The sequence below is a fragment of the Trifolium pratense genome, linkage group LG2 (assembly GCF_020283565.1).
Source record: "Trifolium pratense cultivar HEN17-A07 linkage group LG2, ARS_RC_1.1, whole genome shotgun sequence".
In the NCBI taxonomy this organism is placed as follows: Eukaryota; Viridiplantae; Streptophyta; class Magnoliopsida; order Fabales; family Fabaceae; genus Trifolium; species Trifolium pratense.
Window position 1 is genome coordinate 63025314 of NC_060060.1, and position 12193 is coordinate 63037506.

The window sequence follows — 12193 nt, forward strand, 5'->3', positions numbered from 1 at the left end:
AGCTTTCGCATCTCATTGCTGAAGCAGTTGATGGGGGGAATTGGCAGCCTATTAAAGCCGGTAGGTCTGGGCCGCTTATTTCTCATCTCATGTTTGCGGATGATTTACTGCTATTTGGTAAGGCTACGGAGCTGAATATGAGGACCATCACAAATACTTTGGATAAATTTTGTGAGTTATCGGGGCAAATTGTAAGCATAGAAAAGACTTCAATCTTTTTTTCTAAGAATGTTCCTCGAGACTTGCGTAATATGTTACTTCATCAATCAGGCTTCAGAGAAGCTAATTCTCTTGGTAAGTATCTGGGAATCCCACTAGTTGGTAGAGCCCCTCGTCACAGCGATTTTGAGTATCTAGTAGACAAAGTTCGGAGGAAACTCTCCGGTTGGAAGGTGACTAACCTTTCCTTTGCCGGGAGAGTGACTCTTGCAAAGTCTGTTATCCAAGCAGTGCCGATATATTCCATGATGACAACTACTATTCCCAAGCGAGTTTTAATGGACATTCATCGTATCCAGAGAAATTTCATATGGGGTCATGATACGGGTCAAAGGAAAATGCACATGATCAGTTGGGGAACTTTATTGTTACCTAAAGAGTGCGGAGGATTATCTATCAGACATTTACCTACAATGAACACTGCATGTTTTATGAAATTGGGGTGGAATATGAGAGAAAGTAATGGCAGCTTGTGGTGTAATGTGCTGCAAGGAAAGTATGGCAGAGATAGGGATGTTCATGGTAATTTTGTTGTCAAGCCTACTGATTCTTTTCTGTGGAAAGGAATAGTAAAAGTGTGGGGGAATATTAGTCAATATGAGGAATGGTCTGTCGGGAATGGTACATCAGTACTAGCTTGGACAGATAAGTGGCTGGGAGATAACATTGTTCTAGGACAAAATATGGAGATTATTCCTGAGAATGTTGATAATTGGAAAGTAGCAGACATGGTCAATGAGTTGGGTGAGTGGAAACTAGATGTGTTGACAAATTTATTACCTATAGCTTTGATTAATAGAATTAAAGCATTGCCTCCCCCTCAGAATACTGATGGAAATGATGAGAGAATTTGGCCGGGAGACCGTTTGGGACGTTTCACTATAGCCAGTGCGTATAATCTATTGCGTGGCCATCGTGAATTAGAGGTGGATAATATGTGGAATAATATTTGGAAGATGGACGTTCCGGAGAGAATTCGGTACTTTATTTGGCGACTGCGTTATGGCCGATTACCGACAAATAAAGCTTGTCATCGATGGGGTCATGGTGCACCGTATTGTGGACATTGTGTTGGTGTTGAAGAAAGTATTATTCATGTCTTGCGAGATTGTCCGTTGGCTCATCACATATGGAATCATTTACTGCCAATGCAGAAAAGGCTTGCTTTCTTCACATGTCATTATCACAGTTGGTTCCATAATAATATGCTTAATCATGAGAAGATGGAAGGAGGCAATGAATGGCGTGTGGTATGGGCTGTGACATGTTATCATCTATGGTTATGGAGGAATAAGGAAACATTTGACTCTGAATTTGTGAGACCGAGGCATGCTTCACAATTTATCCAACAATATGTTGAAAATTACATTAGTGCAAAAAATAGTTTCTCTTTCATTATGGATAAATCAAGAATAACTATCAATGTCAGATGGGAAGCTCCAAGCAATGGTTGGATAAGTTTAAACACGGATGGTGCTGTGCAACATGGAGTAGCCGGATGTGGCGGTGTCTTGCGTGATCAACATGGAAATTGGATTACAGGATTTTCCAAATATATAGGTACCACGTCTGCCTTTAATGCTGAACTATGGGGAGTATATAGTGGGTTATGTCTTGCAAGAAGGAGAGGCCTCAACTATATAGAGCTCCAAATGGATTCCTTGACAGTGGTAAGGAATCTTTGGGGTGATAGACTTGGCAGTAGTGAAGGAAGGAGTTTAGTTCGACGTATACGAAGTTTACTTCAAGAGGGGTGGGATGTTAGAATCCGACATGTATATCGAGAGGCAAATAGAGTTGCCGATGCCTTAGCATCTATGGGATGCGAGCAAGCTGCGTTTACTTTGTTTGATGAACCTCCCTTAGGGGTGGACCTATTGTGTTCTTCTGATTCTTCGGGAGTTTCTACTCCCCGCATTATTTCCGTGTAATTCTTTTTGGGCATAGCCCCTTTTCAATGCAAAAAAAAAAAAATAAGGATATACATGGAATAAATTTAAATTTATAAGAGTATTAAATGAAAATAACTATGTTAAATGTGCTTCATTGGTCTGTGTGATTTTTTCAAAGTGTTCCTTATAAAAAGGACCGGAGGAAGTATGATTCAGTTTGAATTGATTTATTTTTGAGTTTATCTTAAATAACTTATGCAAATAAACACGGTAAGTTTTTATGTAGTATTATAAGTTTTTCATGGTAGTTTATTAGAAATACAGCTTATAAGGATGCAATTTTTGTAAATTTCTTTATATTTACATTACTATAGTTACGTTGATTAAAAAATATATTTAAATACACCACCTTTCAATATTCTTGATAAACAAATAACAAGGAAAATAAATGGTTTTTTCTAATCTACTGATCATAATTTGAGGGTATTTATCCATTAACCAATGAGAAACAAATTATATGCAAATTTGTAAATTTAAAAATTTGTTATAAGTTAGTTGTGGATACTACGTGCAAATTCTTTTATGTGGCTTGTTTCTCAATTGATTGATGAATAAAAACTCTCAAATTATGAAAGGTAAAGTATGTGTTAAAAAAATACTACTTTAAAAACAAAAAAAACCAATTCAACAATACATAAAAACACTTTGAGAAAAAGACAAAGAGTCCTCCATAGACAAACCTGCTCACAATGCAATTACTTGCTCTGTTATCCAATCCCTTATTCCATAACAAAACCACACCAATGCTTTCACCAACTTCACCATAACCTCAACAACACCAATTCTCTCTCTCTCTCTCTCTCTCTCTCTCTCTCTCTCTCTCTCTCTCTCTCTCTCTCTCTCTCTCTCTCTCTCTCTCTCTCTCTCATTTTACATGCCATGTCATCATTATTCTTTTCTTTTCTTTTCTACTTAAAAAACTGAAAAAGAGAATTTCAGTGTAACAAAACAAACCAACAACACTTCATTCTTTCCTCAAAATGGAAAACACCACCAATTCTCCACCAAACAACTCTTCCTCACACAACCTTCTCATAACAATAACGGTTTTCACCGTTACCGTCACCGTTTTCCTTATTCTCTACCTTATACTCCGTTACCGTTGCAATTGCCTCCGTCGCCGTTCCTCTCCGTCATCCTCCACAGTTTTCTCCTCCTCCTCCTCGGGAAATAGAATTTCGCCGGAGACGGAGACAACTTCGTCTTCTATAGTTGATTCTCTCCCGTTGTTCACATTCTCTTCCATCACACGCCGTTCTTCCTCCGTCGTCTCCCTCGATTGCGCCGTTTGTTTGTCCAAGTTTGAACAAACCGATCTCCTCCGTCTCCTCCCTCTCTGCTGTCACGCGTTCCACACCGAATGTATCGATGCTTGGCTTCGTTCGAATCTTACGTGTCCACTTTGCCGATCAGCCGTCGTTGTTTCAGAGTCCGAGCTTATGAAGATTTTCCGGCCGTCTTCTGCTTCTTCCGGAAACAGCTTCCGTTTGGAGATAGGAAACGTCAGTAACCGTCGTGGAGACGGAACCGCCGCGTCTAACAATGTCAGTGGAGAAACTGATCGGAGATTGTACTCCGTCGGTGCGTTCGAGTATTTCGTTGACGAGGAAGCGGAGATTCCGTTTGGTCACACTAATCGGAGAATTGTTTCCGGTGAGAAAGATGATTCTCCGGCGTCGGAGGTTCCGGTGGTTTCTCAGGCGAGTTTGGTCGGTGAAGGTAGTTGGTTGAAGGATTATGTTGATAATCTATCGAATTTGGTTTCATTTGGAGGTTCTGGAAGGTTCTTCACTGGGAGCAGTAGACGAAACGACGTCGTTGGTGTTGATTATGAAGTTCAAGCTAATCATGGTTTTGGGGAAGAAATTACGGAAATGTTTAGATGGATTTCAGGAGTTTGATTATGTAATTAAGTACTAATACTAATGTAATTAGGTAAGTAAACAAAATAGTTAGTGAGTGAGACAGAGACTTTCAATTTTCTGGAAAATATTTTCATTTTGTGATTATTATTAGTTAGTACATGTTTGTTCACAAATGTGTGAAGGTTAGCACATACTAGTCTCACAAATCAAAAGTTTAGCACATAGATTCTGAAACAAACATTGTAGAAGTTTCAAAAAAATTTCAACCTTGGTTGATTCAGAGTATTTTGATTACTTTTCCTAATTTGGTTATTTGACTTTGTTAAATGTTTTGCTTTGTTAATTTAATTATAGCTTTTTTTTACAGAATAATTTAAGATTATGCTTTCTGGCAAAATGCTTAGCTGAAATGTTGAACTCAAGCATATTGGCAAAGCTTTTAAAATTGTGTGAAGCATAATCCACAAAAGAATGGAAAGGGGTCCAAATTCACTATAGTGATATGCAATTTTATGCTATTATCAATTTTAATTATTAATTTTAGATCGAATTGTCTAAACATTTAGCACAATTTTATAAAGTAAAATGATTATAGCTAGCAATAAAAAATTAGACAGTTTAAATCCGGTATAGCACCCTATGACCACTTTCTTGTAACTGTGGAAAATTCAATTTCTGGTTTGAATTTAACACACTTGCTGTGTGATGCGGTAACTGTTTCTGACCATCTGATTAACATGGATGACTGAGATTTAATAATTGTTTATGATCGTCCGATAAAGAATTTATGGCCAAGATCCTTTAAAGTGTGTAACCGCATGAAACAATTACTGCAGAGTGGTTCATGCCCGTGGTGAGCTGTGGTCTCAAGTTTCGAGTCCTTCAATTTTATAGAATGTGTAAATAAGTTTTTTGTTTGAAGGACTATAATGAAAATGAAATCTATAGCTCATTTTGTATTTTATGATGATAGAATATGATGAAAATGGAATCTATAGCTCATTTTGTTTGAAGGACTATGATGAAAATGGAATCTACCAGCACTAATGCATCGGATTTCATCAGAGCTCCGCAGTTAAGTGTGTTTAGGCGAGAATAATACTAAGATGGATATTTTTTTTAGAAATTTGTGTGTAGCACTTTTTATTACTTTGACAAAAAAAAATATGGATTACCAACCATATCAAAGAAGTCCTTTATTATCCTATTTATTAATTAATGTAGATAAATGACAACACCATAATTTCTTTAAGAATTTCAGTTAAATCGGTGTATAGGGATTCCGGTCTAAGGTACGCAGAGCATTTTCAATCATGATACTATTTTGAATTTTATACATTATTGATAGGTGATTTCTATAATTTCATGTAATAATTTTATAATTCATATATATTTTGCTTCAATGATATAAAATTATTCAACTCATTTATATATATACGGGGGTTCTTAATTTATACACACCTAAAAACATTAAAGTGTAAATTAGCAATATTTACTTTTTTGGTATTAGAAAAATTTGCTCACCCAAATAATTCAAAGAATCGGTGGCGTTTAATTTTGAAAAAAAAATTGTATTGTTTTACGTGAATGAATGAATTAATATACACCTTCATGTTTTTAGGTGGATCTAAATTAGCAATCTCATATACATGAATTATGATAAACAGTGACTCGTGACGTAACTTGTTAAACATACTACTAAATAAAGAAATCAAAGACAAAATTAATATTGTGAATATAACTTTTTACATTTTTCAAGTATTGAAGGCACACATTTTAAGACAAATTTTTGTTATTAATATGTTTAACTTGTGCCGTCAGAATCAAGTGGTTAACGAGCTCCTCATGGGACGGGTCGTTTGGTAGACCTCGACTTCAATTCTAGTGGGAATGATTTTTAGTTTTGGTCAGGCTTTACATACCTTGCAGCTTAACTCTACATTACTGTGACTCGTTTTCCCTGAGACTGAGTACTAGAAGGTTATAAAAAAAAAAAAAGGTAAAGTCTTTTTGAAATGTGTCAACCTTTAAAAAGTGTAAAAAAAATGTTATTTTATATACAAAATTTTAGGCTTAACTACACATTTGGTCCCTTACGTTTATTTTAGGTTTCAATTTGGTCCCTTACGTTTAAAAAGTATCAATTTGGTCCCTTACGTTTATTTTAGGTTTCAAGTTAGTCCTTTCCGTCAATTTTGTCACATGTGGCAGTCAATTTGCACATGTGGACTGACACGTGGCACTTGGACACACTGACACGTGTACTGTTCAAACGGTGTTAGTGACAAAATTGACGGAAAGGACCAAATTGAAACCTAAAATAAACGTAAGGGACCAAATTGATACTTTTTAAACGTAAGGGACCAAATTGAAACCTAAAATAAACGTAAGGGACCAAATGTGTAGTTAAGCCAAAATTTTATCATTTTTGTTTATTTAACTAGTGCCTCTGGAACACTAGTTAGCATGACCAAATATTTAATATGATATACTAAATAAACCAATATTATGTACCCAAAAAATAGTCAATATAAAATTAATGATACTGTACCTTAAATAAGGTACTCAAATTACTTTTTATATATTCACTCTACCACGTGATGGTTGCTCCAATGATAAGAAAGAAATAAGGAACATATAATTAATCTATAAAACTCTCTTAAATATCCTCATTTGAGATGCTCTTAGATTCAACCAGATCTTACTTTTTCATAAATAGAGAAGTTTAAAAATTATATTGTTAGCATTATTAAAAAATTAAGGGTAAATGATCATTTACCCCCTGCAAAATAAGGAAATTTTCGTTTACCCCCCCTGCACATATTTTTTTTCTGTTTACCCCCTACAAAAAATAGATTCTCTCATTTCGCCCCCTAGGTGTACAGCAGGACAAGTGACTATGCAAATTTGCTGACGTGGCTTGTACACATGAAAAAAAATCATTTATATTTATTTTTAAATTTCACGTCAGATAATAATTTTTTCAAATTTTTTATTTCCTACAAAATAAAAAAAAACGAATTTTCTTATTTTTTTTTCAAAATTTTTAAAAAAAAATTCCTACAAATAACTGTTTTTTTCGTACAAAATTATTGAGTATTTTTTTCCTAAAATAATAAAAAAAAAACCGAATTTTCTTATTTTACTCCCAAAATAAAGATTTATTTTCAAATCTTTTTTATTTTAAAAAAAAAAACATAATCTTCGCCGTAATCGTTTGCTTTCACCGTCGTGATCGTATTCGTCGTCGTCTTCTTCAATCGCCGAAATCGTCTTCTACTTCATTATTGTCTTCTGCTTCTTTCTATTTTTCTAGTTCTAGGGCAAATGGTTTTGATAGAAGAGGAAAACACGAATAAAACTTCTTTTTCTATTTTATATTTTTTTGAAAATCTTTTTCTATTTTTTTTAATTCAAAGAGAATAACAAAAAATAAAGTTTTTTTTTTTAAAAAATAAAGATTATGTGTTTTTAAATTCAAAAAGATTTGAAAATAAATCTTTAAAATTTTTATTTTGGGAGCAAAATAAGAAAATTCATATTTTTTTTTTATTTTGGGAGGAATTTTTTTTTGTTGGAAATTTTTTTAAAATCATTTGTATGAAAAAAAAAATTAATTTTTTTTTTTGTAAGAATTTTTTAAAAAAATTTTGGGGAAAAAAAACAGAAAATTATTTTTTTTTATTTTGTAGGAAAAAAATTATTCTTTATTTTTTAAAAAAAATATTATCTGACGTGGAATTTAAAAAATAAATATAAATGATTTTTTCCACATGTACAAACCACGTCAACAAGTTTGCACAGTCACTTGTCCTGCTGTACACTCAGGGGGCGAAATGGGGGAATCTATTTTTTGCAGGGGGGTAAACAGAAAAAAAATATGTGCAAGGGGTAAACGAAAATTTGTTTATTTTGCAGGGGGTAAATGATCATTTACCCAAAAATTAATACCAAAGAACATTTCTCTATGATTGATAAATAGTTGACTCATAAAGAACTAAATATTTCTCTTCGAGGTACCCTATTAGACATGACAATAAAACTCAGACCCACGGGTACACGCCCACCTCATCCCTTGCCATGCCTACCCTCTATGACTCTCTTCCCCCACCCCACCCCCGAATTTTATTTTTGTCCTTGAATAAAAACTTTATAACGTATTTTTTGAAGTTTCCCTAATTCAAATATTATTTTAAAGGCTTAACTACACATTTAGTCCCTTACGTTTATTTTAGGTTTCAATTTGGTCCCTTACGTTTAAAAAGAATCAATTTGGTCCCTTACGTTTCCATTAGGTTTCAATTTAGTCCTTTCCGTTAGTTTTGTCACTAACACCGTTTGAACTATACACGTGTCACTGTGTCAAAGTGTCCACGTGTCAGTCCACATATGCGAATTGACTGCCACATGTGACAAAATTGACGGAAAGGACTAAATTGAAACCTAATGGAAACGTAAGGGACCAAATTGATACTTTTTAAACGTAAGGGACCAAATTGAAACTTAAAATAAACGTAAGGGACCAAATGTTTAGTTAAGCCTATTTTAAACGGGAAAAAAAAACCATAAAACGCATTCCAAATAAAAATTTGGAGGAAAAAAAGAGTGATATGAGGGAAAGAGAATTCGTCTAAATCACTTAGCCAAAAGTAGACTATGCCCAAGGTCGATCATGCCCATGTGCATTTTGAGAGGCCAAAGTTTCCCAAAAATATTAAATAAAAATGTTTGTGTTTACATTTTAATAAAATTTGAAATTCTAAACTTTTTTTATAAGCAAAAGTATGAATTATAAGGAGTACAAGGAGTACTCAATCTGTTACAATTTAAAAGAAGTAATTCTTAACTACATTGCAAACAGACTAAGGGATTACTACACCCGTTAGAATAACCATAAGAAAAATTACAACCAGTTCTCCCTAAAAACCAAAACCAAGAAATAAACTTAATTTGCTCTACTAAATTTGATACATTTTCAATCTCGCCTCTCAATAAAATGTTGTTCCTGAGACGCCGAATGCACCAATTGGTGGCCAACCAAATTAAGTTCCTAACTCTCATGTTTTTCTTTGATTTTATCATGTTTCCAAAATGCATGAAGTGCCTCCATAACATATTGTGAGAATTGAAAGCAAGTCCAGGCCATTTATAGACGCATTGCCAAATCTGTTGAACAAAACTGCAGCTAAGGAAAATATGAGTAACATCCTCTACTGATCTTCAATGGTAAATCATTATTCCACAATTTATTTGAAGTCGCTATAGTATTCAGACAAATGTGCTCCGCCGCAGTACCTCGTTGCAAGAATTGATAAGTGGATATAACCGAAAATCATCCCGATGCTTCTGGAATCCATCTCCGATTATCTTTTCTATCAAAAGGATGATAATCAGTCAACAAGGACAGCAACATCATTTTCATCGGTACCTGTCAAAAACCCTTCTTGAAACAGGAGCCAAGACCACCCCTCTGCCTCCCAATGCCCCTTGTCGGCAACAACCACGTCTTTATCAAGCTCCTTTTCAAACAAATTTGAAACAACTCTTTAAGAGAAACAATATCAATCCACTTTTCCTTCCAAAAGCCTATCGACTTTCCATATCCTAGAATACTACTAAGAAGAGAACCAAAGATCCCCCCCTCCAATCTTCCTACTTTGAGAATATCCCGCCACCACAAAGAATCGGTTCTTTTTGCACTAATTACGGAACGACTCAAAAAATTATCTGGAAAAGATCCATATCTAAAACTTAGCAGCTTCGACTAAATAGCATCTGGTTTAGATAAACATCTCCACTTTCACTTACTCAATAACGCTAAATTGAATAATTCTAGGTTCTTAACCCCTAACCCACCTCTTTCTTTTGGCAAACAGATTGTATCCCATTTAACCCAACAAATTTTTTTACCTTCCAAACCACCACCCCATAAAAAATTTCGCTGAATACTAATCATATATTTTAAGATCGAGGTTGGAACCTTAAAGAAAGAAAAGTAGTACAAGGGCAAACTAGATAGAACAGTGTTAATAAGAGTGACTCTACCTCCGATAGGTAAATGACGGTCGCCCCACCCGGAAAGTCTTTTCCTCATAGTTTCAATAATAGGTTGAAGGGAAATCGATATATCAGAGGCAGCGGAATTTTAAAAAAAACCGATTTCCTTTCCTTGGATCATTACGAACTTAGAATGAATCAGTGATAGAATTGTTACCTCACAAAGTATGGAAATAGTTTCGATCACTAGCAAAGCAAAGAAGCGATGCATCTACTTAGTCCACACGAACAGAACTTCTCCGATGACCGGTGCTAGCCAATTCCACCAGAAATTCAGAGAGAATAGGGTTTAGAGAGCGGCGGCTAGGTTTTACTTTGTGAATTAGGTTAAGCTTCCAAAACTTCATCACAAGGGTTCTATTTATAGAACCACTTGTGTGGTCATCAAGCCAAGCACTGCACCGTACCTTACGGTGGACCGCATTTCTCTATTTTTCATGAATTAAATAATAAGTCATACTTAATTATTTAATTACTAATAAGTCCTACTTATTATTTTATAAATAAGTCTTACTTATTTATTTCTCTCATCTATCTGTCCTTTGTGTGTGACCCTATAGGTTCTCGTAACGTTGGCAATAATATTAAATCACATATTTAATATTATAAACAGTGAGCGGTATCTAGCAACACATCACTGCTACCCAAGTGACGAGAATGTCATGTGATCTGACGAAACCTTTCCGTGATAACGATCGTGTGTATAATTACCCCTTTGCCCTTATATCTATATTGAACACAAGGCATAGATTGTGTCACCCTTGTATGGTTCAATATCTTATTTCTTGATCCCAGAATATACTGAGCAACGAATAAGCTCAATATCTCATATTGACTTAGTTCGGCGTGGCCACGCATTTTATCAGTCATATTCCATCAAGAGGCCTACAGATATTGCTCCTGTTATGTAGGAGGGGCAAATTCCATCTAGGTCACTCATGTCCCTCAACATGATTTGTGGAGTACCCATCAACCGACTTTATAGTCATCCTGTTACGGACAATGTTTGAACGGCAACTAAGTACTCTACTCCACATCTAGGGTCCATAGTGGTTTCAGGTCGAAGGGTGGTATACACCATTATCACTATGAGAATAACTTATGACACTTTTCATAACATACAATGTAGCATTCTCATGGCGGGTCAATCCAATATAAATATTACTCCTAATATTTATATCTATGTGAAGACTTGATATCTCATATCCATGACTCGTGAGATGAAGTCATCGGTCTACTCACATAATAGTCTCTATGTTTTACTGTTATCCCACATCACAGTAAAACTTGACTATGGATACTTTAAGAATAGTGTCATTATGTTTAATGGAGTCTCACTATTAAGTCACACTTAATGTTCCATTAATTAGACTAGCTATTCTAGGGACTTTATTAGCTTGAAACAAACATAATAAAGAAATGTCTTATTATATATATTAAATATATAAATCAAAGTCATCATACAAAAGACGATTCTATCAAAATAGATTGGCTTTTAGGGCTTACTCCAACAATCTCCCACTAGCACTAAAGCCAATCAGATATTAACTCAACATCTATTGGACTAGCGTCATCATCAAGCATCTTCTATGCAAGATTTTCTATTAGTGGATAAGAAACTCTTTCTCATGTTGGTACCCATTACATCTTCCAATTTACACTTGTGATCTTCTATAAAAAAATCAAGTGTCAAAACTTGTATTTGAATCGTTGGTGTGATCTGGTTTTCCGTTGCTTGCAAGATTAAACTATTACCATCTTTAATGAGGTCAAGGGAATCTGCAACGTAAGGAAAACAATTTTCTGCCTCATCTTATGAGACAAACGATTCAAATCATATATTTGACCTTTGTAATAGATATATCAATCTTCTGAAGCTTGTAAGCTTACAGATTTGACATCCGAGCATAAAGTTTATTCCAGACTACAATCTGGGTATACTGTTCTTCAGTTTTGGACAATCAATATCATTGTAACTCATTTACAATGATCATTTCCAGAACCGATCAAGAAGTCATCCTTAGTGATTTTAATATATCCATGGATATTCTTGATGGTGATCTAATGACAATCACTAGAAATAATTGGTACATATTGTTT

The 12193-nt window shown here is 34.7% G+C and overlaps 1 protein-coding gene across 1 annotated transcript; it reads left to right on the forward strand.

Annotated features, from left to right (window-relative positions):
• The first annotated feature begins 2838 nt into the window (after positions 1–2838).
• LOC123911370 (E3 ubiquitin-protein ligase ATL4-like) lies at positions 2839–4330 on the forward strand. Its single transcript, XM_045962773.1, has one exon. It carries the CDS (start codon positions 3152–3154, stop codon positions 4070–4072), a length of 921 nt encoding a protein of 306 aa, XP_045818729.1. The 5' UTR covers positions 2839–3151; the 3' UTR covers positions 4073–4330.
• Positions 4331–12193: the final 7863 nt, after the last annotated feature.